A 15,553-nucleotide genomic window follows, 5' to 3' on the forward strand; every position below is an offset into this window, starting at 1 on the left:
AAAACAATTTGCAGTTTCTGGTTTATTGGTCTTTTCTGTTAGTGTAATCAATTATAAATGGGTAGTAAACTATCTTCTTGCATTTGATATAGTACTGATAGCTGGAATTCTGTGGGTTTTCACGTTATTGTGCTGAAATGTTTCCCTTCCACAAAATATTCAATCATAAAATACATAAATTTTCAGAAACTCATTACTCTGTACCTCACTTGCAACTTGTGCATGCGCTGTTCTTTTTTATTAATTACTTATCATTTTTACTGTTTTAAATTTTACAACCAAAAATGTCAGTGAAGAGAAATATCAATTAGTTAGTATGTACATATTACAGTACGTAAGCGTAAATTTATTTTTATTTTGCTAACTGGAAAATATTCTTCTGATTTTCATGTATCATTTAATTTTTTTTAATTGGTAAGGTAAAGTTAAATTTGTGCTTTATATATCTTTAAAGTGGGGGTCCACTGTATTTTGTTGGGAGATCCCTGGGTTACTTTCTGTGCTATTGAACTTGTGCTTGTTTGAGACCATAAAAAAAATTGACTTTGAAACGTGCAGTTCATGACTTTTAAAGAGAGCAGAAGGTACATGCAATCTAGATGCTACAGAAGAGATTGTGCTTAGCAGCAATGAAGAGAAGGAAACTTAAATGAACATACATTATCTGACATAAGTATCACAGTTTGTAAGGTAAGACATTACTATTTAAATTACTACTATTAAAAAAATTAAATTAAATAATAAATTAAATTATAAGGTAAATAATAAATATTAAAAATATTAAAAGTTAAAATATTAAGTTATTATTACTATAAAAATAAGTTTCCGATAAGTTATAAAAAAAAATGGGGGTATTTTTGTTAGCTTTTGGAATGTAACGCCCCCCTTCTTGTACTGGTTCTTAGTCCCATATAACACTGTTTCGCATTACACAAGATTTTGTAGGAACCAAACTACTGTGTTATACGAGGTTACCTGTATGTACATTTGAATAAGCATAGAACCTTGAATCCAAGAATGCTCTTGTTATTGCTGCAAAAGTTTGATTACCTCTTTTTTTGCTTATTTTAATATAACTGAACAGAATCTCAGCTACAGCAGTTTCACTTCTAGCATTCTTTTAGTTATCGTAAAATCATTCAACAATCAGTCAGGGTTAAACATCTGGTTTTCCCATTTCTGAAAATTTATTCGCTTTTGAATGTAAATGCAAAACATTATGAGCAGCCTACCCAGAATCATCAATAATTATGCCATTCATATCAAGTAGACAAATATACTCAATCCCTTACCTTCTTTCATTTAATATAATTAAATAATTTTTTACTACTTAGCTCTGCATTCTTAGCCACAGCTTTGGCATAATCTTAGTTGGCATGCCTAACTCCTTGATTATAGACCAAGTTGTTGGTAATTGTTAACAATGGTATTTGTTAACAATGTCAGTTGGTCCCATAAAATGTCTAAGACTATTGAAATCAGCCTTATGAAAGCAAAATTCCTTCCATTTATTCTTGATGGTAGTTACTTCTTTGAATAATTCCACATCAATACACTATGTTCCCTAACTAAGTGGTTCCTTTATTTGAAGATTCTTAATACAAGATGAATCACTGCTGATAAGCAAATTAAATGTACTGCTTTCTCTTCTTTCCTCTAGCACATTGGGTATAGAAAGCAGTCATCCATGAAATCTAGAAATGTTTTCCTAGTGAGTCAGCTGACAAAACACGTCCTAATTGATACCTAGAATGTTAAAATTTCCTAAAGCAAGATATTCAAATTTACTAGCATACTCTATTTGTATGTATGACAGTGTATTATACTTATCACAGTCATTTGGCCTATAATATACAGAAAATATTGCAGGAGGAGAATACCAAAATCTGACTGCAGAGCTGGCCAGTCAAATTGAGCAGAAAAAGATAGCATGGGATAGTTACAGAGTGACAAGAATTACTGAAGTCTACAATAGATACAGGTTGAACCGTAACAGTACCAAAAATAAGGTTAGGGAGGCCAAGGCTGTGTATGAGAAAACATTGGCTAAGAGAGCAAAGAATGGAGAAAAAGAATTTTTCATGTACATGAATACAACAAAGAAGAAAGCTAATCAGATCAGACCTTCGTGCAGTAAGTGTGGGAAAGTTTTAGATAACCCAGCTGATGTATGATTAAAGAGGCCTGTGCACTCTGGATTCATTATTATTAAATCACAGTTGCTCAGAGTGAAACGGATACAAAAATATAGATTGTGACAAGTTTAATAATAGGAAATATACATATATTACATTAGATACATACAAATAAAAGCTTTCGGTTGTTTATTCAACCTTCTTCAGTTAAACTGACAGTTAGGATGGAGCATGAGGGCGTGTACTGCCAATCTTGTATGTGAAGTGCGTGATTAATTGTTGGATGTTGAAGCCTGTGGCTGTGATGTATGTGAACGTGGCCAGCGTTTGTCAGTGGACAGGATTGCTGTTTCAGTGATAGGGTGGACTTCACAACCACTGTTCCTGTTCACTGAGGTATTGGAGCATTTGATGTTTAATGACTCCAACCAGGCACATCGCCGATAATGGCAGGACTTATCCACAATCACAACATCGCGGTGTGGGTCAATGTCATGGTGAGTGGCCCAAACGTGTTCGGCAATAGCTGAGTGCTCCACATCCGCTAAGGGGATTGCTCTTTTGTGTTCGGAAAGGCGTTTTTCGAGCCGTCTGTCTCCCAGTTTCCCCGATGTAGCAGCTAGTGCAGTCACGGCAAGAGATGCAGTAGACCAATCCACTTTGTAGTAGGGTGGGGACAGGTGTTTTTACCTTAAAGATGAGGGATCGTAATTTTTTGCCTGGGATTTGTACAAATTTTATCCCATGTGATTTTAAGATTCTACAAACCTGTTGTGATAGGTTTGGGTAGTATGGGATAAAGGCGCTTGTGGCTGAGTCATCACCTTGGATGTTTCTGTTGGTCGCTACGTGGTCGCGTGTCTGTAGGTCACACCTGTTAAGGGTATATTGATGGGATAGCCACACCTCGTAAGATCCGCCTTGACTTTAGCGATTTCAGTGCGCCTCTCATTTACAGAGCTAGAATGTGTCCAGGCACGAGTTAGCAAGGTTCGTGCAGTGGCAAGAAGATGGCTATGTGTGTGTGTTGACCGGAAGTTGGTAAATTGGCCAGCACACATTGGTTTACGATGGACAGTTGTCTTCGAGCACGTGCCCTCGTGCCGGACAAGGGTGTCTAAGTATGGTATGGTGTTGTCCGACTCTAGCTCGATCGTGAATTTTATGAAAGGTGACAGAGAATTGAGGTGGTCTAAGATTCGGTCACCTGAATTTCTGGGGATAACTACGAACACATCGTCCACATAGTGACACCAAAAGACAATGGGATCTGGTACATTTGTAAATGCACGACCCTCTAATTCCTCCATCGCGATGTTTGCCATGACCGAACTAACCGGGGAACCCGTGGCTGTGCCGTGTACTTGTTGGTAAATGGAGTCATTAAATATGATTGCACCGCCTGTTAAGCACAGTCTGAGGGCGGTGGAGATATCGTCTGGTGTTAGAAGAAAACCTTGCTAACTCGTGCCTGGACACTCTAGCTCTGTAAATGAGAGGTGCACCGAAATCGCTAAAGTCAAGGTGGATCTAACGAGGTGTGGCTATCCCATCAATACCCTTGACAGGTGTGACCTACAGACACGTGACCACGTAGCTACCAACAGAAACATCCAAGGTGATGACTCAGCCATGAGCGCCTTTATCCCACACTACCCAAACCTATCACAACAGGTTTGTAGAATTTTAATCAGATGGAATAAAATGCGTACAACTGCCAGGCAGAAAATTACGATCCCTCATCTCTAAGGTAAAAACACCTGTCCCCACCCTACTACAAAGCGGATTGGTCTACTGCATCTCTTGCCATGATTGCACTAGCTGCTACATCGGGGAAACTGGGAGACGGCTCGAAAAACGCCTTTCTGAACACAAAACAGCAATCCGCTTAGCGAATGTGGAGCACTCAGCTATTGCCGAACACGTTTGGGCCACCCACCAAGACATTGACCCATACCGCGATGTCGTGATTGTGGATAAGTCCCGCCATTATCGGCGACGCGCCTGGTTGGAGTCATTAAACATCAAATGCTCCAATACCTCAGTGAACAGGAACAGTGGTTGTCAAGTCCACCATATCACCGAAACAGCAATCCTGTCCATTGAAAAACGCTGGCCACATTCACATACATCACAGCCACCGGCTTCAACATCCAACAATTAATCACGTACAAGATTGGCAGTACACGCCCTCATGCTCCATTCTAACTGTCAGTTTAACTGAAGAAGGTTGACTAAACGACCGAAAGCTTTTATTTGTATGTATCTAATCTAATATATGTATATTTCCTATTATTAAACTTGTCACAATCTATATTTTTGTATCCGTTTCACTCTGAGCAACTGTAATTTAATAATAACCAGCTGATGTTATGATGAATTGAATATGTACTTTGAATCGGTCTATACTGACAAAAGACTTCATGCTGATAATAGGTTGTGTGAGTGAGACTGAGCCATACGTAATTAATGATTTTAATTTCCAGTTTTGAGATGTCTTCTAGAGCACTGTTTCCGAACCACAGGTTTGGAAACAGTGCTCTAGAAGACATCCAGATAGCAAATGATTTTGCTGATCTGGATAATCTTGCTACCAGTACTCAGCCAGTTGTCTCTACAGGAAGTATGAGTAGCACATACGTAGAGGACACTGCCAAAGCTATATTGTGTTCTTAACATATCTACTTCCCTCACCTGCCCCCAACTTTTGCCTCCTCTGTGTCAGTGTATCATGAATAGTCAAACAAATGGAAAACCCATTCAAATCTGCTATAACTTCTTAATTCATTGTACATACAGTATATATGTGTTTGCAATTCTAATCTCAATATGTCCATTACCCTCTACAAGCTGCTAAGCTCCACTTACTTTTCACACAGAATCTCAGTTATTATGTGCTCTTTATTTGCTGTGCAATTCTTTCTGCTTCAGAGGCAGTCCAGTCTTTATGAATGTGCCCACTTTAATATTTCTTAGTTGGGAATGTTCTCCTTTGGCTCAAAATCACTTTCAAATTCTGTCAAATTAATTTGATCCCTCTATCCCAATCTACTCAAAATCATTTAAAATGTTTTGAATTTCTTACTTTGAAACATAGTTTTCTCCAATCTAACCTTCCTGACAGAAGTTACTTTCCATTGTGATTTCCAGCTGGCTTCAATTTTTGCTATTACTAATGACCATATAAAGCTTGTTCATTTACCTATCAGCTAGGTTTTAACACTTCTGATTTTTTGATTTTCCAATAATCCATCTGGGTGCACAATTAATGTTAGCTGTTCAATAGACACCTCAAACCACAACCTGGTGAGAGCATCTTCCCCAATGCAGCCTCTGTTCTATGTTCACTCTAAACCTTGTATTATTTGCCATTATAATAATGTTAAAATAGGATGATATGCATAATTCTCTTCCTCTTTCCCTTAGTAGAAAAGACGAAGACTATAAAACTATAAACAAAGTAAATTTTAAAAACACTATAATGTAATAAGCATGTTTTTCCTTGTTAATTAATTGAAAAGGGCATAATGCTAATCTGATTTCAAATACTATTATAACTATACACAACGTAAGCAACTATAAATCTCTCTCTCTCTCTCTCTCTCTCTCTCTCTCAAAAATAATAGAAGGCAAACTTCCATTTTAAAAACTAACATAATTTTAAGAATGTGCTTTAATAAAGGAAATCCTCTATATGAAAGTCAAATAAAATATGAATCACAATGTTAGATTTCCTTGGAAATTTAAGTTTATGCTGTAATTGCAGTTTACTTACCAATACCTGCTTGTCCAATCACCCAAGACAACCTCAAAAATAGCATTACTCCCCATATGTTTAAAAGACAACGTACCTAAATAAATAATATATCATGTAATAATATCTGTTAAATAATAAATAATGGGTTTTCCCCTCCTACTTATCATTCATCAGAATCTCAATTAACAAGTAATGCCTAAAAGTTTCATATATCAAAAATTATAGTAATTGAGAAGGCATTTCAAAATTTTTAAAATACTTTTTTTTTTGTTTATGCTGTGATCTGTAATTTTAATATTTATTCTTTGTTTTCATAAACTATTATAAATAGCAAGGAACATGCAATGAGCAAACCAAATTCTCTCATGGTAAAGAAGAAATAAAAGCTCTCTCTCTCTCGTCACTGGATTGATGGGGAATGCCACAGTTCCCCTTGCAAATTGAGATGACAGTAATTATCAGAGAATAGAATTCATCAAGATGACACCATAATACAAACAGCATCATGTTTTTGTTATAAGAGGTGCTGTTTATGTGTAGTGAAACAATAAGCTAACATAATGCAAGATCAATGCAATGACTTTATGGAAAGGTTATATTTTTCATAACATACTTTAGTTTGCTAACAGCCTATTCCAGAATAAATAAATAAATACTAGTTTTGTTATTTGCATTAGTTTGCTACTTTAATACTTCAGAACAAGGGTTCTAAAAAACTTTTTTGTTGGTGTATACCAACAAGTGAAATTGAACAATTTCAACATATAATTTATTGATTTTTTATTTAAATAAAAACAGGTTAAATTCTCTGGGTAACTGCTAATGTCAGTTTTTGAAGGAAAAAAGGCCAAACTTTAACTTGAAAGATAAGTACAAGTGTAATGAGGCCTCAACTAGCTTATGTGAAAGCTTAAACAAGCAAATAATTATGATTGAAAAAAAATAAATAAATACACACTTAGAAATTCATAAATTTGACAGCTACAATAAAACCTATAATTGGCTTATGCAAAATATTAATCAAGCAGATAATTATTAAAAAAATAATAAAATAAATCAAAACTGATAAAGTTTGATGGATACAATTAAAATGAAACAAAAGTGTGCAGAACATTAAACAAGCAGATAATTATTAAAAAACATTTTAAAAAAAAGTTGGTAAATAGATAAATCTGACATGCTCTAATTAAAATAAAGCTCAAATATTAATATGAAATGTTAATCTAGCACACAAAGTGATAAATTGATAATTTGACAGTAAGTTCAATTAAAATTAAGCATAAGTTACATACAAAATTTAATCCAGCAGGTAATTATTAAAAAAAAAAAAGATGAATTGTCATTAACAATGGTAAATAAAATATAAGCAATTCAAGTTTTCATGTTAATCACATTACAAACTAGTTAAATTTTCAGTGTGAAGGGTATGCTTGTTTAGCCAAACAACTTCCATAAGTCTGATTCAATTTTTCTTAGTTTCAGTCTTAAATCAGGCTTAATAATCAATCTGTTCCTATATTTATTCTTTATATAAATCACTGAAGAATATCCACATTCACAAAGGTAAGTAGTGCTAAATACCAACAGAAATTTTACAGTTGTATTGGAAATGAGCAGATATTCTTTTTGTCTCTCCAACTAAAAAACTCTTGCCAAATACATCAGAGGAAAGCTCTATCAGTTCATCTTTCTTGTTTGTTGTTAACGATTCTGGTAGAATGGCTTCAATAGAAAAAGGATCCCTGATCCAAAATTCTGATGTCAGCTTTTCTGGAAAAAATTTTCTGAAGTCTCAAGTTAAGTTCTCACAATGTTCCTTTATACTGGCTGCCAATTCAGGATCCAGTGAATTTATTTTCACTGATGAAACTGTCCAAATATAGAAAGGAAGATACTTGTCCACTTTATTTCTTTGATAATGAAAACAGTTTTTTTGTGAAAGCTTTTATGTCGTGGACTGAGAATGGTGTCACACAGAAACCCTGTATGCAAAATATATCTACTAGGTAGGCCAATCAGGAAAACCACATTTCATTATTAAAGTGATTGCTTAAGACTGAAGTAGAAATAAGGAAGTGAGGAAAACTTTGCACTCTGAATGAAGTTCAAATAGGTGGGTTAATACGCAGTGTGGCATATATCAAAAATCTTGAATTTGTTGCGCATCAAAATGGCTGGTATTTTTCTAGCAGCTACAACCTCTTGATGAATTCTACAGTGAAGAACATATTTAACATAAGGAGCAACTTCTTCAATTTGGACAACAACTGCAATGTGTTTTCCCACAAATGTATATGCTCTACACTTTTTTTTTTTTTCATTCTATGCCACGAACTGTCATAAACTGATCTATTTTTTAAAACTAGACATTTGAAGTACTGCAACCACACAAGTAGTCTGCAAAACAATAACTGGTGAAGGTAAAGAAAGCTTGCACAAGAACGACGAGAAACGTTGGATAACTTACGTGGAAAATTAGTTTCCCGATACTGCACTCTAGCACTGCTCACTCGGTAAACAGACGGTAGGTGTTATCGGTCTGAGCAAACTCGAGAACGATATATTAATTGACAGGTCATCATCATCAGCCATTTTCAATCCACTGCAGGATGAAGGCCTCTCCAGCAACTTTCCAGTTCCTTCTGTTTTGAGCACTGGCCATCCATTTACTACTCAAAAACTCATGAATTTCATCTATCCATCTCCGCCTTTGTCTTCCAGGTTTTCTTCTAGCTCCTCTTGGGTACCATTCTGTTATTTTCTTAGTCCATCTGTCATCATGTCTTCGAGCTATGTGTCCTGCCCAAGACCATTTTAGTTCTTTAGTTTTGATAAGAATGTCCTTTACTTGAGTTTGCTGCCTAATCCATGTGTTTCTCTTCTTATCTAACAGTCTGATTCCCAATATAATTCGTTCCATTCTTCGCTGTGTAGTTCTTAGCTTCTCTTCCATTCTTTTGGTGAGTGCCCAAGTTTCACTTCCATAAGTCATGGTGGGGAGTATACATTGATTCATTATTTTACGTTTCAGACAAACTGGGATATTGCTCTTCAGTATGTGACTATATTTCCTGAATGCTATCCATCCAAAATTTATTCTTCTCTTGACTTCCATCCATTTATCATTATTACAACTAATAACTTGTCCCAGATAAGTATATGACTCCACCTTTTCAATTACTGCTCCTTCAATCATTATTTCCCTTTCCGTGGCATACTTGTTCATCATTACTTTTGTTTTAGCCATATTCATCTTTAGTCCAAAATCCTTACTAACTGTGCATAACTGATTAAGATTTTCCTCTAATTCTTTGGGATCGTGGCTTATGACCACAATGTCATCTGCAAATCGTAAATGGTTTAGGTACTCTCCGTTCACATTGACTCCTTTCTGCGACCAGTCTAATCTTCTGAAAGCTTCCTCAAGGGCAGCAGTAAACAGCTTCGGAGATATTGTGTCTCCTTGTCGAACTCCTTTCTCGATTTTAAATTTCCTACTGTCTTTGTCTAGTCTAATAAAGGATGTAGCACTCTCATATATTTTCTTCAAAATCATAATATATGGAGTATCTATGCCTTGTCTTTCCAGTGCCCGAAACATTGCCTTATGCTGTATGGAGTCAAATGCCTTTTCATAATCCACAAATGCCAAGCATAATGGTGTTTTATATTCATTTGCTTTCTCCATTAGCTGTGATATTACGTGAAGGTGATCCATAGTTGAGAATCCTGTCCTAAAGCCAGCCTGCTCTTTCGGTTGATTCTCATCAAGTATTCTTTCTAATCTGTTAGTAATGACCTTTGTGAACAACTTGTAGATATGGGATAACAAGCTAATTGGTCTATAATTTCCAATTTCTGATTTATCTCCTTTCTTATGCAGCAAAACTATGATTGCATTATTCCACTGCTTAGGCATCACACCTTTTCTAATGCACTTTGTGAAGAGCCTTGCCAATTTTTGTGTTATGTCTCTTCCTCCCAATTTTAACAACTCTACAGTAACTTCATCTTCCCCCGGGACTTTCCGATTCTTCATTTTCTTCAATGCATGTTCTACCTCATCAGGAAGAATATCGGGTATGTCGTATGTGTTGCTACTTTGCAATCCATCTTCCTCACTGCTGGCATCATTCCCTCGCTCCTTGTATAATTCCCTATAGTAGTCTTCTGCTATTTGAATTATGCCTTCTCTGCTGTTTATAATTACACCATCGCTATTCTTCAGTTTCAGTATCATTTGTCTTTCTGTATTACTGCTCATGGCTGCTGATTTAAATCCTTTGTTTTCCCTTAATGCTTGTTCTACTTTTCTTGTGTTAAATCTTCTTATGTCCTCTCTGAGTCTCTTTCTAATGGCTTTGCATAACTCAGTATACTCAATTTTCTCCCTGTCAGTGTTTTTCTTGCTCTTCATTTGTCGTCTTTGGTTCATCATGACAAGTGTTTCTTGACTAATTTTTTCTTCTTTGGATTTCTGTTTCCCTATAGGTTTCTTGGGCTTTATCACTTTCAGAAAGTTGTAATATTCCTCGTCCATATCTTGGTCCTGAGCAGTCTGCAGAAGCTCAAACTTGTTCTTAAGTTCCAGTACATACTGCTTTTTCTCCTCCTCTGTTATTTCAAAGACCTTTGTATTATTTACTCGAGTCAGTTTTTTCCTTTCCTTTCGTATGTCTATATCAAGTGTACATCTTACCATTCTGTGATCACTTCCAACATTTACCTTATTCAGGACGGTAACATCATTCACAATATATCTTCTGTTAGTGAGGATGAAGTCGATTTCATTAGTTGTTAATCCATTTGGACTCTTCCATGTCCACTTTCTGTTCACCCTTTTCTTGAAAAAAGTGTTCATTACTGACATTCCTTGAGATTCTGCAAATTCCACAAGTCTTTCACCTCTTATTTCTTTCACCAATTCCAAAATTTCCTATAGTTCCTCTTTCTGCGCTGTTTTGCCTTTTTCCAACCTTGGCATTGAAGTCCCCCATAATAATAGTGTAGTGGGTTTTCTGCTCATCTAGAAGACTCTCAATTTCAGTGTACATTTCTTCAACCTCTTCATCATCATGGCTCGATGTTGGTGCATAAATCATTATAATCTTTAGCTTGTACCTCTTAGAAATCTTGAGTATTAGTCTTGACACCCTTGGTGATGTACTTTTGAATTCCAAAATGTTGTTTTTAAAATCTTTATGGACCAGAAACCCAACTCCACCTTCACTCCTTTCACTGTTTCCATTGGTGTACAGCAGATTTCCACTTGATAAACTTATAATTGATTCATTTCTTCTTCTTGTTTCAGCCAAACCAATTGACAGGTAGGCATGGCAAACTATGTGCTCATTGGTGCATAAACACAACACACGTAACATCGGTTTACTATCGCTTTAGCAGCACTAATGGTAACTTGTCCTAATCACACATACCCTAAACTTTTTTCACCATTACAGTATTTTGTAATGGTGAAAAAAGGTCAGGTTACTTTGACTTGAATCCCATGGGAGCTTGAACCCCTCCCGAAGTAGAGAGGGTAACCTAACCTTTCTTTAGAATCATGGGTGGGCTAGCACAAATTGTTTATTAACAAAATATTAATTTATTACTGTACTTTTATTTTTAAAGACACTCGTGCGGATACACATGTATCATAACATCAATCAGCACCTCAAAAGATTCATCGCTACTATTACCTATTCACCGTTCATTACAAAACTATTATGCACTGTTCTTTACTGGTAAATACACATCATAATGCCAACCAATGACTACACAGTAGCTTGTCATCTGTTGCACCCACCACCAATCATTTCATAGTTTGCCATGCCTACCTGTCAATCAATATATCCTTCTCGATTTCTGCTCCAGACCGATAACACCTACAGTCTGTTTATCGAGCGAGCAGTGCTAGAGTCGGGAAACTAATTTTCCGCGTAAGTGCAGGCTTTCTTTACCTTAGCCCAATAATTCTTCTTTTCCTGACTCTTCATCTTCAAATCTTATAAATGTAAGATGAGCCATGTTGCTAACACCAGTACTTCCATCTAATTGAATAGAACATTTACTAGCCTTAACTTTTTTCAATTAACTGTTCCTTAAATTTTAAGTCAGGTCTGAAATTTGTTGTGATATGCTGTCGTTGGATAATGGAATCGATTCAAGTTGTTTTTCTACTTTCTCTTGCACAACTGAACTGGCCATACCTTTAGCTGCTCGTAGCAGTAAGGACTGTCCAAATGAGGTTTTCCTACTTTAGCTATTCTTAAACTAATTTTGTAAGATGCCTTAACAGCCTTCATATTAACTTCTGAGAATGACAAACAAGTGAGTTTTCTTCAGAAATATTCTAAAGGCTTATGTTTTGAATCCACATACTTAGTTTCAAAAAACTTACCCTTGTCCCCACCCCAACTGCTATTTGGGGGACGCAGACAAGGTTTTTCTCCAGTGTATGCAAAACCAAAAGATAAATAACTAAGATTACACTTCCTTAAATGTGTACCAAAAACCTATCTTCCATATGTGGATAAATTTTTGGTATACATTGTTGAAATGATTTCCTTGATTGACTGGCAAAAAGACTCTTATGAAGTCTTTTTTGAAGACCCAAAAAGCTAACTTTAACCACTTACCCATATTGCAATTTTTAGTATACAAAATAACCTTCATCACTTAAACAGAAAAAAAGAAAATTAGACTTATTTAAAAAATAACAAATGTGCAGGCAAACACCTGTTTGCTTCATAACTGTGGCTGTTAGGGTTTTCAAGACTGACAATAACAATATTATGAATTTTAAAAAACTAGGAAAACTGAACAAAAACATTGCATCTATATCTGAGTGATTGTTAGGAGTTTAAATAACTTGTATAACTAACATTAATTATTAATATCTGCACATCATAATACAGCCATGTGAATAAATAGAAATTAATCTATTATTTTGCAAAAAATGTATATTATTGTGAATATCAAAAAAGATGAAAAAGGCTAAAATTGTATTTAAAAAAAAAAAAAAAAAAAGAGAAAAAAAATTTAGCAAAAGTGTTCCGGTGTCCCACTAAATGCTATTTTATACATTCTTGGAGTTTAGAACAAAGCCAGGTTTAGTTTTCAAAATCCTGAACTTGGAAAGACTGGGTGATAGTGAGAATGAGTTATATAATGTTTCCAGCAATACTGCATATTAAGAAATATATATCTTATGTTTTATTTATTTAAAAATTTTTTTTGCTTTTCATTTTAATTTTGTTATTAAGACTGAATACCATTAAACAATGGTTAACACACCAGCAGTATAATGCTGTAGAAGGTTTTAAGCACTTCCTGACAAGTATGTGGTGTTTTTTCTTTAAACAAAAACTATTGTGCTGAAGGGGATAAAAAAAAAAAAAAAAAAAAAAAATACTTACTAGTACTCCTTGGATCCATCCTAATTTTATTGCTGGTTTTAATAACTGGACATCTTCATTTGACTTTATCTGCTTATAATAATAATGCTGCAAAATAAATAAAAATATCACATTATGAAAATACCTAATGGTTTGCTAAAATTTAAAGTGGTTGGTTATTACTAATCTATAGTAGCATAATAAATATAAATAACACGTTACTCAGAAAGTGGTTATTCCATTAGTGCACCATTTTAGTATTAAGCAGTATCAAAACAAAGAAGGAAAAGAAAAAAAAAAAAAAAAACTCTTACCTACTTCATTTGCCCATCTGCTTTAATAATTTCTCCAATCTCTCTTTAAATTTATTCAAACTACCCACTTCAACAAGACCAGATAGAAGTTTGTTCCAATAATCAATTACTCTCTGGCTGAAAGAATTTTTGCACATCTGTCTTGCACTAATCCTTTTCCAGTATAAATTTATGTCCCTCTCAAGGAGTAAGAATGCCATTAGCATTTAATTGCAGAACAAGTAAATACATGGGCTATGTTAGAGCAGCTAAGAATAAGTACAGGGTCATGTATATTTTCATGTACAGTACACCAATGCTGGGAATTTAGTAAAAAAATTTGATGAATTTGAGGTGTTGGGATATCAGAGACATGGTGTCGCAGATATAAGGAATGCAGAATTACGATTTGGGGAGTACAATATGTACAGAAAGGATAAACAGGATAGGGAGTAGGGGTTATGCTATCAATTAAGAAACAAAAAAATCAAAGGAAGTGGAGCCACTTGACAAAGGTGGACAGTGCAGTGCAGAGTCAGTTTGGTGTGGCGTAAGCACTGGGAAATCAAAATTGAGAGTATAGGCCTAATGACTCTGATGAACAACTGTAGAGAGAAATAGAAAGGACCAGTAAATCAGATTGTATTATGGGAGATTTTAATTTCCCCAGATAGTGACTGGAACTTGTGGGTTGGTCATTCACACACTAGCAAGGCTTTTGTGTATTTATTGGACAATTATTTCGAGAGCAGCATATTTGAGAGGCAACCAGAGGGAATAATACTCTTGATCTAATTATCAGCAGTGATTCTTCATGCATTAAGAATCTGCAGATAAAGGAACCACTATAGGGCAGTGACCACAGTGTGCTGATTTGGGATGTACTCAGAGGTAACTACCAAAAAGAATAAAGGGAAGGGTTTTTGCTTTCAAAAAGGTGACTACAGTGGTCTGAGACACTTCTGAGACACTTAACCAACTGAAGATGTTACCAACTGCAAATTTTAAATGGGAAGCATTCAAAGAATAAATCTTGGAAGCTACTAGGCTTTTTTATATCAACTAAGAAATATTGTTCAAAGTATAGGCCTAAATGGATGTCAGATGAACTAATGAGGCATGTTGCAGAGAGGAAAAATACACAGGATACACATAAATTAATAGGGGCCACAAAAGCCTATGGTATATATAAGCTAGTCTGTAATCAAGTCACAAAGGAGGTTAGGCAGGCAAAGGCAGATTCCAAGAAAGCTTTGGCAAAAGATGCAAAGAAAAATAGCAAAGAGTTTTTTACTTATGTAAACTCTAGAAGGAAGGGGACGAATCAGATTGGTCCAATTGATAGATGGTTCAACTGTTGATGATCCTGCTCAGGTAGCTAAATACTCACTCAAACTGAATGAGTATTTTGCATCTACATTTAAACATGGAATCATTCAGGGAGGGGAATGCCAGAGGTGTATTAAACTCTGGCAGTGAGCTAAATAATTTTGTAATAACTAGGAGCAAAGTGGAGCAGAAATTGTTGAAGATAAACATAAGAAAGGCACCTGAAGTGGATGGGATCTGTCCAGTTATATTAAAAGAGGCAGCAAAGGAAGTAAGCCATAATTATGAGAGCTCCCTTGGACTCATGGGAGGTACCTATGAACTGGAGATGTGCAAATGTCCCCAATTCCTAAATGGGGATCAAAAGCCAACTTGAGTAATTATAGACCTGTTAATTTAACTTCTGTTCTGGGGAAATTAGAGGCACCAGTTAAAGAAGCACTGCAGGATCATCTAGACCAGCGTTTCTCAAACTGTTCCACTGAACACTAGTATTCCATGAGATGTAAACAAGTGTTCTGTGAAAAATCATAATTAATAATTAAAAATAATAATAAAATAAATTTTGCATATTTGTAGCGTACACCACTTTTGTATCATTATAATATTTAACATAATTTTTTTTCGGATATTAAAATACTG

The 15,553-nt window shown here is 35.3% G+C and overlaps 1 protein-coding gene across 3 annotated transcripts in view; it reads right to left on the reverse strand.

Annotated features, from left to right (window-relative positions):
• Positions 1-15,553, reverse strand: part of LOC150089241 (solute carrier family 12 member 2-like) — a 544,391-nt gene that overhangs the window by 350,008 nt on the left and 178,830 nt on the right. For all 3 annotated transcript variants that reach the window (XM_090388535.1, XM_090388531.1, XM_090388539.1), the window contains exons 2-3: positions 13,311-13,397; positions 5,911-5,986 (exon numbers count right to left, since the gene is read on the reverse strand). In XM_090388535.1, the coding sequence (XP_090244661.1) occupies positions 5,911-5,986; positions 13,311-13,397 (163 nt within the window). The remainder of the gene's footprint in view (positions 1-5,910; positions 5,987-13,310; positions 13,398-15,553) is intronic.

This window comes from Mastigoproctus giganteus, chromosome 2 (assembly GCF_048544385.1).
Source record: "Mastigoproctus giganteus isolate SK-2022 chromosome 2, ASM4854438v1, whole genome shotgun sequence".
Lineage (NCBI taxonomy): Eukaryota > Metazoa > Arthropoda > Arachnida > Uropygi > Thelyphonidae > Mastigoproctus > Mastigoproctus giganteus.